This window comes from Diplotaxodon limnothrissa, linkage group LG7 (assembly GCF_057381915.1).
Source record: "Diplotaxodon limnothrissa isolate DT_005_m linkage group LG7, D_limnothrissa_male_GT1.1, whole genome shotgun sequence".
NCBI classification, from domain to species: Eukaryota; Metazoa; Chordata; class Actinopteri; order Cichliformes; family Cichlidae; genus Diplotaxodon; species Diplotaxodon limnothrissa.
In genome coordinates, this window is record NC_140602.1 from 28,612,616 (window position 1) to 28,632,794 (window position 20,179).

A 20,179-nucleotide genomic window follows, 5' to 3' on the forward strand; every position below is an offset into this window, starting at 1 on the left:
GCAACTGTCAGTCATTGTTTTCACTGTGCTTTGACTTCCCTGACCTTCAATTATCTCCTCCATACACACAATGAACTGTGAATTCAGCTTAATCGGGATTGAACTTGTATACAACAACAACATGTTTGGATCTTGTAGATATGTGTGAAAATTACAAATAACATCTGAAGCTTTTAGAACTTCGAGTTGTCTCACCTGCCAATCAAATTCTCTAAACCTTCACTGATGGATTCCTTTCCTCCAAACAAATTTTTCATGACCTCTGAAATTATTCTGATCTTGTACGGACTTATCAGTTATAGTGCTAGGTAACTGGACTTTTTTCCCCCATGTCTAGTGTTTCTTCAATTTCTGATTGTCAGAAGACGTCTTGGGAAGTCTTGGTACCCACAGCCCTCTAACAGATACACCTGTGGTACCAATTTCAAAATTCTACATCACTTTGTTCTCAAGTTACCGTATTCACAATCTTGGGTGTCCATGTTGCCTGCCCATCCGCTGCCCAGCAGGGTGACAACATTACCCAATCAGCCCATTGTGGTCAAAGGGTTAAAAAAAAAGAAAAAAAAAAGTATCTGGTTCACTTAGCAGTCACCCAAGTTTCTGAGCAAAAAAAACATCTTTGATACAACATTAAGTTTCAAACAACTTTCACACGATACTCATTTATAAATGTGGACAACCTGGAGAAAAATATCAATTCATTATCGAAGTCTGGAAATTAAAAAAAAAACAAACTCACAACAGAGAAATGAAATTGAAGAAATGTTGTATCTAAAGTCACATTTATTATCAATAACACTACGCCTAAAATGACAATGTAACTAATGCAGACTAAATTACACAGTTATTTTCATTTTGATCATTTGAATGTAGTTAATTATCTTTATATAGAGAACTTTTCTAAACAAGTAAATATTATCTACTAAACATTATACACTAAATAGACTTTAATAAACCAGAATAATAGATTTATTCACCTTGCCCAGCTCCTTGTCATCCAAAGCTAAGACCCCGGTGCTCTCTAGGAAGAGCTTCACTTTAACTGAAGGCAGAGGGTGAGTTGTGGTGAAGTCCCCCTGAGTCCCCCACCTGAAAGACATGAGAATTTTAATGATTTGTAAAATTGTAGGTTGGCACTGCTGTTGACACTGGGACAGGGAGGAATTGAAGATAAACAGATTTAACTCGAGCTAACATTAGCAGCCTTTTTGCTGCCTCACCACTGTATGTTCTACTACCACACCATCTTGGTACTGCTTTGGCTGCTAACCGCACAGCAAGTCACATTATTTGGCAGACAATTGTATTAAAAATGCCTGTTAGTCAAAGCAACCACCTCCATAATAGAGAAAAATTTAAGGTTATATGAGATTTCAACTAGTTACATTTTTTTTAATCCACCACCTTATGGAACTCATAGAAATATTTGTTTTTAAAGAAGCAACTGTAAAATTAGACATAATTAGAAATTTTAACATTGAAATTCACTGGAATGTACTCATTTTTGGAGTGTTTTGGGGGACTTCTCCTTCAACTGGCTTCAAATTCAGTCCTAGAGGTTATAATTATTGTACATATTTTTCTACAAAAACAAAATTCTGCATGTTCCATCTTGTCTAGGTGGTCATTAATCTGCATAGCATGACTTTTATTGCTCCAGTCTGTCTGGGTTTCTCCCTTTTTTCATTCATTTTGGTTCCGACCTGAACTGAATAAACTTGGTTGGTCTCCTGCTGTAATTTCCCCTCAACCCTTTACTATGAAATTAAATTGAAAAGAATATTCTAACAAAATTCTGCCTGGGATAGTATCAGCCCGTTTTATTAATGGGCCAACAAACTGTGCGGCTAAAATTGACACTTAAAGATTAGAAGCTGGAATTATGAGTTTAGCCTGAAGTAGTTAGTCCCACTGTATATGGGACTGTACAGCAATTTGTCCCCTTCTCTTTTATCTCTTCCCTTCTCAAGTTATCGCATTCACAAAATTTTCCTTGACCATGAGGTCGAGGTCACTGAACTGTCCAAGACTTTTAGATATACCTGTGGTATCAGTTTGAAACTCCTTTGTTCTCAGGTTATAACATTCACAAACTTGGGTGGTCAAAACTGAGATTTGGGTATTCTAAACAGTCTAAATCAAATGTGGGCAATTCATTTTCCCAAGAGAGTAATAAGACAGTAATAAGAGAGAAATAAGTTCAACAGGAGATGAAATAACATGGAGCAGGACTGAGTTCAGCTTACTGCTGCAGACCTCCACAACAGTCACAATTTCTCATGTGGTCCCTTGGTAAAAAAATAATTGCCCACCCCTGGTCTGAACAGATCAGGAAGATTAACTCACTGTGGTCTTGAGGCTTCTACTTGGTCGGTCTGTAGCTTTTCTTCTCCTTCTACCTCCATGGTACAGTAAACCATACGGTCTGGGGCCACTGACTTCAGGCCCTGGACCTCCATGATTACAATCTGAGAAAATCAACAGAGGTTTGGCACCAACAAACAGAACAACAAACAAACTCAGTTTTCAACCCAGAGTAACCCATTCACATCCCCAGCTTTTACCACTGACACTTTCTCTTTGAAGAGGTAACAGAAAGAGGAAACACACCCAGCTGGAAGAGTTTTGAATGAATGAACTACAGGCCATGAAGTATGCTAGGATTACCTGGATTTCAAATCATACAATTAAAAAAGAATTTTAATCTACTCAGGTCATCTTTGTCTAAAAAAAATTAAAATGTGTTAAATGATCCAAAATATTTTTTTGCATGTTTGTCACAAGCATAATAAATAGTGAAGGGGGCAAATACATTTTCACAGCACTGTATTTTGTGAGCAAGTTACCAGCAGACATTTCTATAAACCCAAACACACCTCCAGAGTGAAAGACAAGACGATGTCCGACTTAGACAGATCTCCCTCATCTCCAAGATCTAGAAAGGAGTTATTTACAGTGGAGCGTTTGAGCTTCTGTTTGAAGTCTGGACCTCCTTTAGACACAGGCAGACTCTCCAAATTTGCCATCAGTAGGTTGACAGATGATCGCAGCTCCTCCACATACAGAGCCTCCATATCAGCAGAGACAAACTTTGGGTATTTCCGTTCCTGAAGGAAACACAACATACATTAAAGTTCATCTTAACGTAAACATCAACATTGGATGTGTATCTTTCAGGAAATAGAAGTCATGTGACATTTTCTGGATGCAAGTAATCAGTTAGTACCTTGGCAATCTTTTCGGCCAACTGTAACCTGCCATCCAGCTCTCTACGGATCTGAGCTGCCTGTTCATCCATGCTATCGAGCTGAAAAAGAAGGGAGGAAAAAAAAAAAAAAGAAAAGAAAAAAAAAAAAAAAAAAGATTGTCACTAACTGTCCAGTGAAAAGTGAAATTCTCTGACATACAACCAGTCAGCAGCTGAGGGGTGAGGATGTGAGAGTTTCAGCAGGATGTCAAGCCTGTGAAAAACATACCACGCACGCACGCACGCACGCACGCACGCACGCACGCACACACACACACACACACACCATGAAGAGGCCAGTAGGAAAACAACAACCACCAAATACTTGCAGAAAGTGAGGCAAGTCCAGAGGAGTCAGTTAAATGGGAAGAACAAGGTCCAGGCAATAAACACCTACGTCCCTGCTAGTCGTCAGATACCCTGCTGGGATAATCAACTGGCTGAAAGTGGAGATCAAGCCCCTGACATCAAAACAAGGAAGCTCCTTATCATGCATGCAATGTTTGTTTGTTTTTAATATACACCTTTAAAAACTAATGTTAGTCAACATACAACATTGTCAGATGTTATGTAGGCCAAACAACAGACACGCAAGTGAAAAATCTGTCAATGATGATTTTTCACTTGTTGTTTGTCCAATAAAATATTTGGTTCTTGATTGGAAGTTGTTGACTGTCGACTGTTCACAGTTTATTTAAGATGGTGCTGCTTGGTGTTTCATTGTCTAATGAAAAGCAGGTGTGCTCGAAACGTCACTAGATGTGTGCAGAAGTGTGCAGATGTTATTTTCCTTTAATCATCCTATTTATTGTTATTTATTTATTTTTAAATGGCTCCAATGATTGAACCAATCTATAAACCCCAATCTTAATCTTATAATCTTAAGATTTATGATACAGACATGAATGAATGAGTTTGTGCGTTTTATGGACTTTCAGGGTGCAGGAGGCTTTTTTGTTTGTTTGTTTTGTTTTCTCAATACAACAAGTTAATCACATTGTTCAGTGCTACTTTGAATTCCTGTTGTCTGTGGTTACATTCAAATCTGATTAGAGGTACTGACAGGAGAGCTCACAATCTGCTCATTAGACACTTTATTCAGCAGAGTCAAACAAATGTCATAGCTGACATAATGAAATAAAAAGCAAAACACCGTATTTTCCAGACCATAAGGCGCACTGTCGATGAACAGGTCTGTTTCCATACATAAGGCGCACCAGATTATAAGGCGCATTAAGTGAAACAAAACAAATAAGTCAAACTTTACTCAACTCATTCTTCTTGCTTCCTCCACTTCCGTACCATTGACTCATTAATGCAGAATTGTCTCGCAGCTGCTCTATTCTCATGTTGTTTCAGTATATTAATGACTAACCTTAGCTTATCACATACAAATTGATGAAAGAGGGAAAAACATGTAATTCATGCACCATTTATAGCGCTATACCAGTGGTGCAGCCACAACAACCTGGTGCTGAACGCCCAGAAGACAGTGGAGATTATTGTGGACTTCAGGAAGCACAAAGCTCCACTCCCCCCATCATCCTGACTGACACCCTCATCACCTCTGTGGACTCATTCTGCTTCCTGGGTACCACCATCACCCAGGACCTGAAGTGGGAGCCCACCATCACCTCCGTCATCAAGAAAGCCCAGCAGAGGATGTACTTCCTGAGGCAGCTGAAGAAATTCAACCTGCCAACACGGACGATGATGCAATTCTACACTGCAATCATCGAGTCCATCCTCACCTCCTCCATCACCGTGTGGTACGCTGGAGCCACTATCAGGGACAAACAGAGACTGCAGCGTGTTGTGCGCTCTGCTGAGAAGGTGATTGGCTGCAGACTCCCATCTCTGCAGGACCTGTACACCTCCAGGACACTGGGGCGTGCAGCTCGGATCTCAGCTGACCCTTCTCACCCTGGACACAGTCTGTTTGACCTGCTCCCCTCAGGCAGGAGGCTCCGGTCCATTCGCACCAGAACCTCTCGCCATAAGAACAGTTTCTTCCCCTCTGCTGTTGGACACATGAACAATAACCGTATGACTGTTCCCACCACTAACACATGACCCTACGCTGTGTTCACTGCATCATTCCATGTTTGGCACTGATCACCACCTGCACTCATGTATATATCATGTATATATCTATCTACTTAGCACTTTTAATTCTTATTCTTATTTTTATTTATTTATTTATTTATTTTTTCATGTCTATTTAAGCGTAATTTATGACAGTATGTTTGCACTGAAGCACCGCAGCAATTTCCTAATGTTGTAAACCTGCTCAACGTTTGGCAATAAAACCCTTTCTGATTCTGATTCTGATACCCAGGGGTTAAACAGGGCCAAAAAGATCTGGAACGGCATTTTTGTTCTGTTTATCCTGCAGCTTAGTGCAGGATAAACTGGTTTGCTTGCCATCAGAGATGGGCTGTAACGCGTTACTGTAATCCGATTATTTTTTTTAAGTAACGAGTAAAGTAAGGGATTACTATTTCAAAATCGGTAATTAGATTACTGTTACTTTCCCGTAGGAACGCTGCGTTACTGCGTTACTAAAACCATGATTTTCTGCGAGAATGTCTCATGACAGTGACGTAAGCGAGTGCGCCGTTAGTGACAACAGCTGTGTGCAGATCAACAATGGATAATATATCGAGTGCGGGAGAGAGTATGAGCGTGCAGCGTTTAAAGCGTGGAAGTACTGTCCTTACTTTGAGTTTGATTCCATAAAAAGTGACAAAAACATTAGTGTCCGTTGTGCGTGGGAAGAAAACTTCTTTTTACAGCAAAAAAACCCCTAAACTTCCAAACAAGCACCGAGTGGGCAACGAGGTAATGGGAAACTCACAGAGAAACTCGCGGATTCTTCAACTGACCGTCGCGGCACACCTGCACCAGGGTAAACCTCCGCCTACCCCACACCTGCTTTACAGGTGAAAATAGAGCAAAAGGACCGCTAGTCTTTGACTTTATTTATTTTCTGCTGTGTTTTACTTGCATCTATTTGAAAGACTGAGTGTAAACACAAATATTTTATTTCATGTGCTGGAATGTGCAGAAAATAGGTTTAAATATTAAACTAATTTCTTCCAGTCAGAGAATGTTGCATATAATTAAATTTTTGCTTGATGCATAAAGTTAAAAGATTAAAACTGATAAAACAAGTTAAAAAAAGAGACTTTTCCATTTGATTACATTTTGTATGATGGATTATGTAGAAAAAGTAGAATTGGGCTGAAAGATCTATCACTTTATCACCTCTTCAGGTTGTAAATCGTGTTTTTAAAAAGTAACTAAGTAACTAAGTAATTAATTACTTTTGAAAATAAGTAATCAGTAAAGTAACAGGATTACTTTTTTGGGGAAGTAATCAGGAATTAGTTACTGATTACTTTTTTCAAGTAACTTGACCAACACTGCTTGCCATACTGTGGTGAACTTACAGTAACGGACTGTGTTGGATTGCTGCACAGAGGCCGTGGTGTTTATGGTCAAAGTTAGGTTACATCAAGTGTAGCAGGGACGAGTTTGGATTTAAAGTGCTTAGATTAATTCACAGAATTCTACATTTACATAGGTGAAGTACATACTGTGGTATAAAGACAGCAGCACAGGTCAGCTGATCACACCATGAATATAAGAGTAAAGATAGTGAGTTTTGACTCTTTACCCCACAGTGAGCCAGTATAACTGATTCTAGGTTTCCCCACACCTGCTGAATTCCAGTTTAACGCCTGATTATTTTTTTCCAATATAAAGACAAACACATCCCCAGCTTTAAGTGCAAATAACATATGCACAATATTTCTGGTTTTAGCAATGATGCTGGGACAAAACATACTGACGTGAGAAATTATTTAAAGTATGGACACAACAATTTGTACAACAGAATAATATTCTGATTCTCGTGGAATATGTTTAAATTCTGAATAGAAATTAGAAGAATATATGAAATGGAAAACATGGTGGTGCTGCTCCTTCAGCCAAAACAAGTAAAAGGGAGAAAAACCCTGATCTGAAAGGGACTGAGAAGTGTTATAAAAAAGACACACAGAAGAAAAAAAAATGTACTGTTGAGAGAAGTTGGTTAGGGGCTTTCCACTGATTTCAGTATTTTCTATCAAGCAGGTCTAGCAAATAATTAGAAAAGAAGACAGGATTTCTCTTTACATTTAAGCAATGGACGTTGAAGTATTCACTATTATGCATTCAGTTTGTGTGTCTGGCTGTAACGGTCACCCTCAAGCAGCTCACCTGGCAGGCATTGTACAACAGCTGGTGCTCAAACTTGCGGATATTGAGGATCTGCTGGAACATCTCGTAGAGTTGCTCTTTACTAAGGATGAGCTCTGAAACAGCACTTAGGTGTGCCCTCTGTGGTTGGCGCCACAGGTCCTCATCCCCTCTGTAGATAGCATCATACTTTGCAATCCAGGAACTGAGCACAGTCTCTTTGCTCAGCCCATCGATCTCAGGAAGGCTGCGGACACGGCGCTCAATGTTTTTCTTGAAAACCTCACGAAAGTCATTAGCTGAACAGCCACCGCTCTGAACCATCCGGGAAATACGCTCACTCTTTAGGAAGCCCTGCAAAGGAAAGACGGCATTACAATAATCTAAACGCGATTACACAAATGCATGAATAATTTTTTCTAGTTCAGCAGAGGAGAGCATATGTTGCAATTCAGAAATATTCATTAAATAAAAGAAACAGGAACAAGCCAAAGATTTTACATGAGAGTTGAAGCCCAAGATTTCAAATGCTGGACTTAGCAGTGGGCTCTCTGTCTCCTTAGCTTGGTCATTGTGGGCTAACTGCACTGAAACCTGAACATCCACCTGTTAGCTAAAATATTGGGATTTGTACAGCACTTTATAAAGGACCATGTGGAGGAGAGCCTGTTTGAGCCAGGTGCACTGGCGTTTCAGTGGACGAGCAAAAATAAATAAATAAACACCGTCCCTCTGTGTTGGACTTCTCCTGGTCAGTTGGACAAACCAACCAGGGCAAGCAGCTGACAGAGCATATGTCCACGAGATCCAATCAGCAGTTTTATGCAATTAAACAGTCTGTCTATTCTCAAGCATATCCAAACAGTTTACCACAAACATGAACAGGTTTCTTACCAAAGCACAAGGGTCAGTTCTTTGTGCTGATGTCCAGGATGTTGAAAAAACAAACAAAAAAAAAAAAAAAAAACCCAACTCCTTAGTATAGGTTCCTTCACTTTATATTTGGATTTCACTTTTTCTCACTTCTAGTATGGTAAATGGCCTGTATTTGTATAGCGCTTTTACTAGTCCCTAAGGACCCCAAAGCGCTTTACACATCCAGTCATCCACCCATTCACACACACATTCACACACTGGTGATGGCAAGCTACATTGTAGCCACAGCCACCCTGGGGCGCACTGACAGAGGCGAGGCTGCCGGACACTGGCGCCACTGGGCCCTCTGACCACCACTGATATGAATCAGTATCAGTGAGGTAAGAATTTCTCAATAAAAACAAGGAAATAAGGTTTCCAAAAAGTATAGCAGCTCTTGTCGTTTTCTCCTTCTCTGTTTTTGTCCATCACATACATCTATTTCCCTACAGACATGCTGATGGATATCAAGATTTCTGATCATGCTATGTAAGAAACATACAAAGCCTATTAGTCTGTTAGCAGCAACCAAACCAACCAACAGCAGACCAACAAACCTAGTGAGGTCATTTAGTATTCGCACAGGATGACACTACAGATTCTCTGAAAGCTATAACTTTAAACTTTATTTCTTCAATCCAACTTCACATAGTGTTAAATCTATAACTTTTTTTTAGACCAGTCATTTGTCTTTAAAGACAAATGCATCAAAACGACACTGTCAAGACTTAAGATGACGTATCAGCAGACGGCGCTTCGCCGAGACCAAAGTTTTAATTTGCGTTAAAAGTGCAAACTTCAAACTCTATACCAGTTTTTAAATTGTGTTGACAGGCCAACAAAAACTCGAGTTCTAAAAAAGAATTTCCAACATAATTTTTCGCAAGTACTGTTGTCACATTTACTGCAGGAACACGTGATAAATATTGGACTTTCTAAACACAGCGCTCACCTTGCTAGTGGAAAAATCCACCACATTAACAAATAAAAAAAAAAAACACTATGTCAACCCGTGGTTAGTTGGTGTGTGTGTGTTCTACTTTGTACAGCACTTTGGTCAACCTGTGCTGTTTTTTTTTTTTTGTTTGCTTTTGTTGTTTTGTTTTTTTTAAACACGTGCTTATAAATAAATTGATTGATTGATTAGTAACAAGTCATTCATTTTTGGAACAAGGATGCATCTAAAATGCATCTAAAAGAAACTTCCTTTCTTTCATCACAGCTGTCCTGTGCCAGATGTTCTATTGACCCACTGAGAGAGGCATCATTTTAGAAACATCAGGAACACTGAAGCTGAAGCTCATCGCAGGGATCAAGGACTCATCTTCGCCAGCAGCTCCCTCACAGGGAAATCTTAAAAGCTCCACCATAGGCCTGCCCCCGAAAATGGATAAACCCAGCATTTCATCAACACTGTGATGGAGACTTGCTTTACATATAATTTGTACTCATTCCTGTAGAAAGTTATATGTGTAAATATATATTATGCTCTACACTACTAGCAAAACACAGTTTGGAAGAATTGTAGATTAAAGTTTTTAGTTCAACATAAAAGTGATGACCTTTGACCTGTATCAGGTTTAAATTGTGTCAGAGAAAATCTCATGTCCTCTTCATGGAGCTGACTACATTCAGTGTTTAAAACAGAAGCTCTGCAGGTCTGAAATCAGCAGCTTTGTGAAACACCAAACTGAGGTCCCGTTAATGCTGATATCCAATGATGCTCTTTCTCTGCATTTGGCATGTGGAGGAGCTTTACCTCCTCCACACTGTCAGTGATGATTTTCTGTTGCACATTGAGAGTAAAGATTTCATCCATTAGGAAGTCAAGAGACTTTTCAATGTCCTCGACTTCTCAGCTGTCCAAGTCCTCCTCATGTTACTGGTGCCTGTATTTTCAGTTGTCAACATGTCATTATCATTTTCGGTACTTTGCATACATTTGTGATTTGTATGGAAGTTTATTTTAGCATACTGCTTTAGGTCTTATTGCCCGTTATTTGATTTCTATATTAGTGTGATGACCCACTGCACCCTGCCTTCCTTTTGGCTCATGTGTGTCTTGTTAGCAGGCATTGGAGAGGTGGAGTTCCCGTTTACAATCAGTGACACTGGCAACACCTGGGCCAGTGTACCAGGACTCTATATAAAAAAAGCCTTTAGGGCATAGTTTTAGTTGGCTCTGAGACACCAGGTTGGACTCTGGCTGCGTTAGGTTTGGTTTTTGCTTTTGACACTATTACATGCATCATCTTCCACTCATCCATTCCTTCACACACTACTGATGGTACTGATTACACACACCACTGTTTGTTTTTGACAGTAGGGTTTCTTTTCTGTTTTATTTGTTTTAAAAGAATAAAGCAGCTTGGAATACATTCCTAACCACGTCTGGGGTTTTCTTTGTCATGACCGTACGGCCCGGTTCGTGACAAGTGGGGGCTCGTCCATTTGGGTTTGATTTGATTGTTGCTGATTTGGTTTTGGTTATGTGGATCTGGTCTCAGTATGGTGGGTTTGTTGCTTGATTTGTGTGGTGCCTCAGGTTCATGTGGCATCAAGTAGGTGTGACTTCTTAGCAGTGATTGCAGGGTTCTCTGGGGTGGTAAGTGTTTTGTGGAGTCTCCCTTTGTAGGTGCAGCAGCGTGTTCCTTTTGGACTCGGTTTGTTTTTTTGGGGTTTTTTTTGTGTGGTGTGCGGTTAGAGCATTCGTCTCGGGGACACTTCCAGGGCTGTCAGGTGAGTACCCAGCTTGCTGGGGGCCTAACCAGGTTACTGGGTTGAGTGTTTAAAGAGCCTGCCGCTAATCTGCATGAAGACTAGGGTTATGGTGTAGGCAAGTTGGGGTAGGCAGGTTAGTAAGGGGGAGATTTCCACTTTAGCGAGAGATGTTTGTCTTTCGGGGCACGATTTGACCTGGGGAACCACTGTTTTTTTGCTTGTTTGTTTTCTGCTGTTTTTTTTCTCTTCCTCCTCTTTCCTTTGCTGCACTCTTTGAGCCTTGCAGCATCATGGCAGGTATAGAGGAGTTTGTTGCTGCACCTTGTGAGGATTTCCTGGATCGCTGCACTAAGGACCAGCTGTTGAAAGTTGCAGATGAGTATGATCTTGATTTGAGTGGGCTTGGGGATAAACGTCGCAAAGATACTGTGAAATCTGCGGTTAAGTTGCAGTTAGTTGAAAAGGGTGTTTTGGTGGCTGGGCAACAGAAAACTGGTCAGCCAGTAACTGTGCCATTGGGAGTTTTTCCGGGAAACTTGACTTTTGAGCAGCAAAAGGAGCTGATGTCATTGCAAATTTCTTTTGAAAAGGAAAAGCAAGAGTTGGAGCTGGAGAAACAGAAGATGGACATGGAAAAACACAAACTGGAGGCTGACAAGCAGGTGGAGATTGAAAGGTTGCGACGGGAGACTGATCAGGCAAAGACAGATTTGCAGAATACTCGTTTAACTTTGGTTAAAGAGGGTAAGCTTTCAGGGGACGTCTTGTTGGATGAGGGGCGTTCATCTTTGTCATCTCCTGATATGGTGAGCAATTTGCGTCTCTTACCTAAGTTTAATGAGGAAGACCCTGATGTTTTTTCTTTTTCTTTGTTTGAACGTGTCACAGAGGCAGGAAAGTGGTCAGATTCTGAACGGATTCTGCTTTTGCAGTGTGTGTTGTGTGGGAGGGCGCAAGAGGCATCATTGGGCAGTGATGGTTTGACGTACAAGTCTGTTAAGGACTGTGCTGTGTTGAAGGCGTATGAGTTGGTCCCTGAAGCTTATCGTCAACGGTTTAGGACACCGGAGAAGAAGGTTGCTCGGTCACATTTGGAGTTTGTGAGGGAGATAACGAACCATTTTAACCGCTGGTGTGTGGCTTCCGGGGTCAATAATTTTGAAGGCTTGTGTGATTTAATCATTCTGGAACAGGCAGGGATGTGTGTAATTATTGTCAGGAGTCTGGTCATTGGAAGGTGAATCGTCCCATCCTCCTGGCAAGAGACCGCTCTGGGGAGGGGGGGTAAACAGGGGAATCCTATTGCCCTAGCTGCAAGCCTTCCTGTTCCTTTGGGTTTGGACAGGGGGTATGGTGAGTACAAGGAATGTGACATGTTTGACGGGCCTAGGAAGTCTTTGATGCCTGTCTGGGGTGGGTTTGTTACCCTGCCTGGGGGGCACACGTAACGGTGTGTTCACACCGAACGCGATAGAGGCAGGCAGAGCGTCAGGCTTACATGTAAAGTCAATGGAAAGGCGCGCTGACCCGCGATTGCGGCTCCCGCGAAAATTCGGAAGCAGATTTGCGTCGCGAAAACGCCAAAACGCCTGAAACGCGCGTGAGTGTAGCGCGTTTCAGGCGTTTGACTCGCGAAAAAAAACACGCGCGTGAGTTTATGTGTTGCATTTTGTGCATACACGCGTTTCGCGTCCCCCGCTCGAGTTGGAAAAATCTGAACTCCAGCGTCAAATCGCGCCGCGACAACCAATCAGGAGCCTGGTGACGTGGCTGTTACCTAGTTCAAAGGGGCAGATCCAGCCAAAGCCCTTTATTCTTCAATAGAAGGAAGGCTAATCAATGCCGTAGCAAACAACCCGGAGCCGTACGACACCAGCTGCTTTCTGTACCGAGACAGGAATATAAAGGACCGAGCTTGGAGGAAGATATGTAAAGAGATCGGGCAACCTGGTAAGTTCATTCATTTTTCTCAAGTTTTCTCTAAAGTTTTCACTGACCCGGGGAAGCCGCACAAAAGCTAGCAAGCCACCGCTATTTTCCCACTGACATACAAATACCGTTCTGCTTTTAGGCATGTTGTCATTTAAGAATATATTTTATTGTTTATTAATAAGCAGCACACAGTGGTCCCGCTGTTCATCCGTCACTGCCTCTTTTTTCTTAATTTTCATTTTCTCTTTTTTGCACCGGACAGCATTGCATTCTGCAGCCTGATTGACAAATCTCCTGCGCTTGCCAAATTTATCATGTTTGGTTTTGATAACCATCACGTCCAATAGAAAAAACAGCACAAAAACACCCATAACTATGAGCCTCATTCGGAAATAGACACCTGCACCGCGAAGGAAAAAGGCGCACGAAAGTGGCAGGCAGATGAAGACAAAACACGGCATAATAATACGTTTACGTTTTGCAATCTACAAAGGTTTGCACTTTGAGAATCAATTGTGAGAACTGTGACCAATGTTCATGTGTGTGTGTGGAAAACAGTGTATAAAGTGCGTGGCCAGGGGCTAGTTATTCTGAGAACCCCTGCTGCAATAAATGAGGGACCACTGTCTACTCTATGATTATTATATTCAACCTGTTAACATTTAATACTGTATTGATAGAACCAACTGATTCTGCAGCAGAGCATCCCCAGTCCCTGAGCTCCTGCTGCTGCACCCACAGATATGTACAGCAAGCACTGATACCTTTTTAGTCGGTGGGATTGCCTGTGATGACCTTTACTAAATATCTACAACCAATCTGATTATATCCTGTTTTTAGTTTGTTTGTTTTTTTCAATGTTGAAATTAAAATCTAGTAGCAGCCTTCTCATTTCTTTGTGTTTTGTGCTGTTTTACAGGCCCACAGGGGAGGACGGCTCCGAGGCAGATGAGGGACGGGTCCCAGGACGGTCCATCGGTGGTGGAGCTGGCCATCCTGGAGTCCCTGAAGAGTCCACACCAGTCTCCAATGGAGCATTTCCTCCTCAGCCTGGTTCCTGCTCTGGAGAGCAGCTGGTCCTTTTTATTCCTGTCTCTCTGTAAATACTTATATTTTATATATTTATGTTTAATGTATTTCTGTGTGAGAATTTTAACATTATTTCAAATAAATTTTTATAATGACTAATGTCTCAGTTCTACTACACAGCAAATGTTGGCACACGACTTGACACATGTAGAATTTATTTCATATTATACTAATGACAAAATATACTGATACAGTGGGATGCAGAAGTTTGGGCAACCTTGTTAATAGACATTATTTTCCTGTATAAATCGTTGGTTGTTACAATAAAAAAATGTCAGTTAAATATATCATACAGGAGACTCACACAGTGATATTTGAGAAGTGAAAAGAAGTTTACTGGATTTACAAAAAGTGTGCAATAATTATTTAAACAAAATCAAGCAGGTGCATAAATTTGGGCACCACAAAAAAGAAATGAAATAAATATTTAGTGTATATCAATGTGTGTGTCTCCTATATGATATATGGGGTGCCTTTGTCTGGACGTGCTTCCCATCCAGAGCTGCACAGCACAGAGGAAAGTTCCAGCGCTCCTGGAGTCCCTCTGTGATGGACCGCCAGTCTCCAGGTGAAGGCACAGCCATGAAGTCGTCCACTAGACAGTCCCAGATGGCCGTCGCTGCCTGGGGGGTGATCTGACACACCGACTCTGTAACTGAACGCTTGGTGCTGAAGGAGTCCCCGGTGACAAGGAACCTGGACAAAATTGTTCAAAATCAGTATTATGTGTACTGCAGTTACAAAATACATTATTCAAATTCCAAAATACTTTGGTGATGTCAGATTTAATCACAAAACTTAAATCTTACATAAAACATTTTGTAATTATAAGGATAATTACAAAATGTATATTAGATAATATCTAAAACAGTTGTGTTTTGTTTTAACTTTAACATATTATAATTTGATTGGTAGCAACTTTCGCAACTACAGTGAGCCAATCACTCATAATTCCTAAACATGTCAATCAGGTAGGAATGAAGTGAGACATTAATAGAAATAAAGAGTTGTATGTTGACATGTAGCCCTTTCCTTGCTTAAATCATTAATATTTTTGAAAAATTAATCTGTGATAAGACATAGCTTATCAAGATAGAACCATGTAACTAAAGATGAACCAAACTGTTCACAGTTTTATCTAACTCTGTTTTAATAAAGGCTGGTGACCCCTGTTATAGAGTCTGACAGCTGCAGGGATTATATACAAATATTCAACTATCCCAGAATTAAACCAGGTCTAAATAAAAAGGAGTGAGTATCACTACAAAGGTTAACTCAGTGGTCCTAATGCTACAGTTTGATATCAGCAAACACCGAGAGCATTCACTGTTAGCATAGCACATCCATGTTAGCAGTGTATAAATGGATGGTTTAGCATATATTAGCACAGGTATCAATAAAGGACTACGTATTAAACACTTTTACTAACCTCAGGCAGACGGACAGGCGCTCTGCAGATGGGATTGAGCGCCTGTAGTCGGTGTCTAGGCGGGCGATTCTGGGACCGACGCGAGACAGCAGGTCCTCAAACTGGCCGAGTGAATGACGGTGATAGCGCTGGAATCGGCCGTCATCCAGGCGCAGCTCCTGGAGCAAGTGGTGAAACTCACCAAACTGCTCACGCCTCTGGAGGACCTGATGGACCCAGGTACGGCAAGGATGTCCTTTACGCCGCTACTCTGCTCTCCACAGTAAATAGAGAAGGGAGACTCTCTCTTCAAGCGCTAGCTCGACAGCTGCCATCTTGCAAAGATACCGGTCTTGCAAAACTTCCTCCCACATCCCTCCCACATTTCCGGTTCACGCGCGTTAAAGTATGATATTTTGGGGCGCGATGGATTTTTCTTGGACACGCGTAGAGGTGCGAATGTGCACGCGTCAAGTTAGGGGCGTTTGGGGCTTTTTTCACGCGCCCATCGCGTTCGGTGTGAACACACCGTAAGTCTCAGTTAGGATCTTGAGAGACACTGGCGCTGTCAACTCTTATGCTGTGGGGTCCATTCTCCCACTTTCAGATGAGACAGCTACTGGGGATAAGATCCTTATGCGAGGAATGGGGATAATGGTGGTTCCGGTTTCGGTGCATAGGTTGAACACTGAGGGCGAATTGGTGAGGTTTTAGTGGGGGTTAGGCCTGCATTGCCAGTGGAAGGGGTGGATATCATTCTAGGTAATGATTTGGCCGGAGGTCAGGTGTGGGGAAAGGTGTCATCAGCACTAGTAGTTACGGATTCGCCTTCCAGGTTAGATCGGTTGGATAGTGCCAGCAGTCGTCACTTCTCTTACCCGGCCTGTGCTGTTACACGGGCAATAAGTAAAGGTGAGTGTACAGAAGCCGCTGTTAAGGATGAACCTGTTTTACTGACTTTGCCAGCTTCGCCTCTGGATGTGCCCCGCAGTGAGTTGATGAGTGCGCAGAGGGCTGACCCATCCTTGGAATGGCAGTTGGAGTCTGTGTTGTCAGCTCTGGAGGTGAAAAGTGTGGCTGGCTATTTTTTGCAGGATGGTGTTCTGGTGAGGAAGTGGGTGCCCCATGGGGAGGACTTTGGGGGGGGATCCAGTGTTCCAGGTAGTAATTCCATCAAAGTATCGTGGTCAGGTGTTGAACCTAGCTCATGATAGGTCAGGGCACTTGGGTGTGCGGAAGACATATGACTGAGTTTTGCGTCATTTTTTTGGCCACATTTGAAGAAGGATGTATCAATTAGCATCGCAGAGATGCATTATTGTTGTGCTTAGGAAAGTTGCCCAGCTGCCTAGTTTTGTGACATTGTATAAAACTTTCATGTTTAATGCAGCATTTATACAGTAGGACTTGTTGTTTTTTACATTGTTGTTTACAGTGTGTCTCCATTGTTTATATGGCAACCTACAGTGGGGCAAAAAAGTATTTAGTCAGCCACCGATTGTGCAAGTTCCCCCACTTAAAATGATGACAGAGGTCAGTAATTTGCACCAGAGGTACACTTCAACTGTGAGAGACAGAATGTGAAAAAAAAAATCCATGAATCCACATGGTAGGATTTGTAAAGAATTTATTCGTAAATCAGGGTGGAAAATAAGTATTTGGTCACCTCAAACAAGGAAAATCTCTGGCTCTCACAGACCTGTAACGTCTTCTGTAAGACGCTTTTCTGTCCCCCACTCGTTACCTGTATGAATGGCACCTGTTTGAACTCATCATCTGTATAAAAGACACCTGTCCACAGCCTCAAACAGTCAGACTCCAAACTCCGCCATGGCCAAGACCAAAGAGCTTTCGAAGGACACCAGGAAAAGTATTGTAGACCTGCACCAGACTGGGAAGAGTGAATCTACAATAGGCAAGCAGCTTGGTGTGAAAAAATCAACTGTGGGAGCAATCATCAGAAAATGGAAGACATACAAGACCACTGATAATCTCCCTCGATCTGGGGCTCCACGCAAGATCTCATCCCGTGGGGTCAAAATGATCATGAGAACGGTGAGCAAAGATCCCAGAACCACACGGGGGGACCTGGTGAATGACCTGCAGAGAGCTGGGACCAAAGTAACAAAGGTCACCATCAGTAACACACTACAACGGCAGGGAATCAAATCCCGCAGTGCCAGACGTGTTCCGCTGCTGAAGCCAGTGCATGTCCAGGCCAGTCTGAAGTTTGCCAGAGAGCACATGGACGATACAGCAGAGGATTGGGAGAATGTCATTGTGGTGGGGCGTGGTCTGCGGTGCCGTGCGGACGCACCTGCACGGCATCCGCAATCACGCCCGCCGTGTTATAACACGGGGACTCAGGGGTTGGTGTGTGTGTGGTGTGACGTGAATTAAATAAAGTTGGCTCTGAACGTTGCTCCGTGGTCCCGCCGTGCCTTATTCACGCCACAGTCATGTGGTCAGATGAAACCAAAGTAGAACTTTTTGGTATAAACTCAACTCGTCGTGTTTGGAGGAAGAAGAATACTGAGTTGCATCCCAAGAACACCATACCTACTGTGAAGCATGGGGGTGGAAACATCATGCTATGGGGCTGTTTTTCTGCCAAGGGGACAGGACGACTGATCCGTGTTAAGGACAGAATGAATGGGGCCATGTATCGTGAGATTTTGAGCCAAAACCTCCTTCCATCAGTGAGAACTTTGAAGATGAAACGAGGCTGGGTCTTCCAACATGACAATGATCCAAAACACACCGCCCGGGCAACAAAGGAGTGGCTCCGTAAGAAGCATTTGAAAGTCCTGGAGTGGCCTAGCCAGTCTCCAGACCTCAACCCCATAGAAAATCTGTGGCGGGAGTTGAAAGTCCGTGTTGCTCGGCGACAGCCCCAAAACATCACTGCTCTCGAGAAGATCTGCATGGAGGAATGGGCCAAAATACCAGCTACTGTGTGTGCAAACCTGGTAAAGACCTATAGTAAACGTTTGACCTCTGTTATTGCCAACAAAGGTTATGTTACAAAGTATTGAGTTGTATTTTTATTATATTATTATTAATAATAATAATATATTATTATTATATCATTTTATCCTGTCTTCCTTCTCTTACCCCAACCGGTCGCAGCAGATGGCCGCCCCTCCCTGAGCCTGGTTCTGCCGGAGGTTTCTTCCTGTTAAAAGGGAGTTTTTCCTTCCCACTGTTCCCAAAGTGCTTGCTCTTAGGGGGTCATATGATTGTTGGTTTTTTTTTCTCTGTATCTATGATGCGCCTTGAGGCGACTTATGTTGTGATTTGGCGCTATATAAATAAAATTGAATTGAATTGAATATTTTTGTTATTGACCAAATACTTATTTTCCACCCTGATTTACGAATAAATTCTTTACAAATCCTACCATGTGGATTCATGGATTTTTTTTCCACATTCTGTCTCTCACAGTTGAAGTGTACCTCTGGTGCAAATTACTGACCTCTGTCATCATTTTAAGTGGGGGAACTTGCACAATCGGTGGCTGACTAAATATTTTTTTGCCCCACTGTATGTAAATGAGTGTCTGAGCAGGATATGTTTGTTGATTTCTTTCAGTTTTACTCTGACAGCATTTTGAAGGAAACTTAATAAATAAACTTAATAAACTTAATAAGAAAATCTTAATAAATGAGACAATAGGCCTGTCAGCTTGAAACAGTAGAAGCTCCCAGCAAGAAAGCTGTTGCCACTAAAGATTCACATTTCAAATTAAGTAGTGCATCATCAATAACAATAACTCAGTAGAAATGAAAAATAGGATTTACTTATACTTATATATGTTGCTACAGCATTCAAGGCAGTTTATAAGCATGAAAAGTTATCTTTTGTTTCATACTAGCCTCAGTCAGCTTTACAAAGAATAAAGATAGTTCTAGTTGTTTCATGTCAGCATTAATATTGACAAACTGGGTAAATTCACCACCTCTGTTGAAAACAAATAAGAAGGACACAGTCAAGTAACTATAAGAGTATATCGTCAGGTTGGTTCCACCTTTCTGTCAGACGGTTTGTGGGTCAGAAACAACATAACAGGAATTAAGGCAATGCCTGAAGAGAGTCCCTGTCCTGCCATAGAATTGTAAAGCTAAAATCACATTTGTTTCTGTGAAAAATGTTTTACAAAACTCACTCAATCACTTTACCTCATAGTAGCTTCTCACGGCATTGCAGAAAGCTTCATCAGCCACAATTTGAGTTTCTCCATTGAGGAAAGCAAGAAAACGCTCCTTTACTGCCTGTAGCTGCTGCTTATTGACCTAAGAAAGACAACAATGAAGAACAGAGAGAAATGATACAGAGTGGTGGTAGAGAAGGGCATAATTATTATGAAGTGAGAGTTTAATATGAGGTGGTGGCGGTATGAATGAAAAACAAAACAAATATAAGCTTAAAGTCACTGTTAAAGTGCTAGCAAAAACCCGCTTTGTGGGAGGTTTTCAAATTCTTCATTCTGTTTTTTGTGGCAATTCAAACATAATTCCACCACGAATAAAAGTTGTGGTGACCGTTAAGCTACATACATGCAACACGTGTTGACTATAACACATCAAGCAAACGCAAACAGAGAATGTGGCATCTCATTTGCA

General features: G+C 41.7%; 1 protein-coding gene across 1 annotated transcript in view; it reads right to left on the reverse strand.

Annotated features, from left to right (window-relative positions):
* The window catches only part of cadps2 (Ca++-dependent secretion activator 2), a 194,711-nt gene that overhangs the window by 145,659 nt on the left and 28,873 nt on the right, over positions 1-20,179 (reverse strand). The window contains exons 2-7 of the mRNA XM_085357839.1: positions 19,736-19,849; positions 7,514-7,846; positions 3,230-3,310; positions 2,880-3,110; positions 2,350-2,471; positions 981-1,092 (exon numbers count right to left, since the gene is read on the reverse strand). Of these exons, the coding sequence (XP_085213965.1) occupies positions 981-1,092; positions 2,350-2,471; positions 2,880-3,110; positions 3,230-3,310; positions 7,514-7,846; positions 19,736-19,849 (993 nt within the window). The remainder of the gene's footprint in view (positions 1-980; positions 1,093-2,349; positions 2,472-2,879; positions 3,111-3,229; positions 3,311-7,513; positions 7,847-19,735; positions 19,850-20,179) is intronic.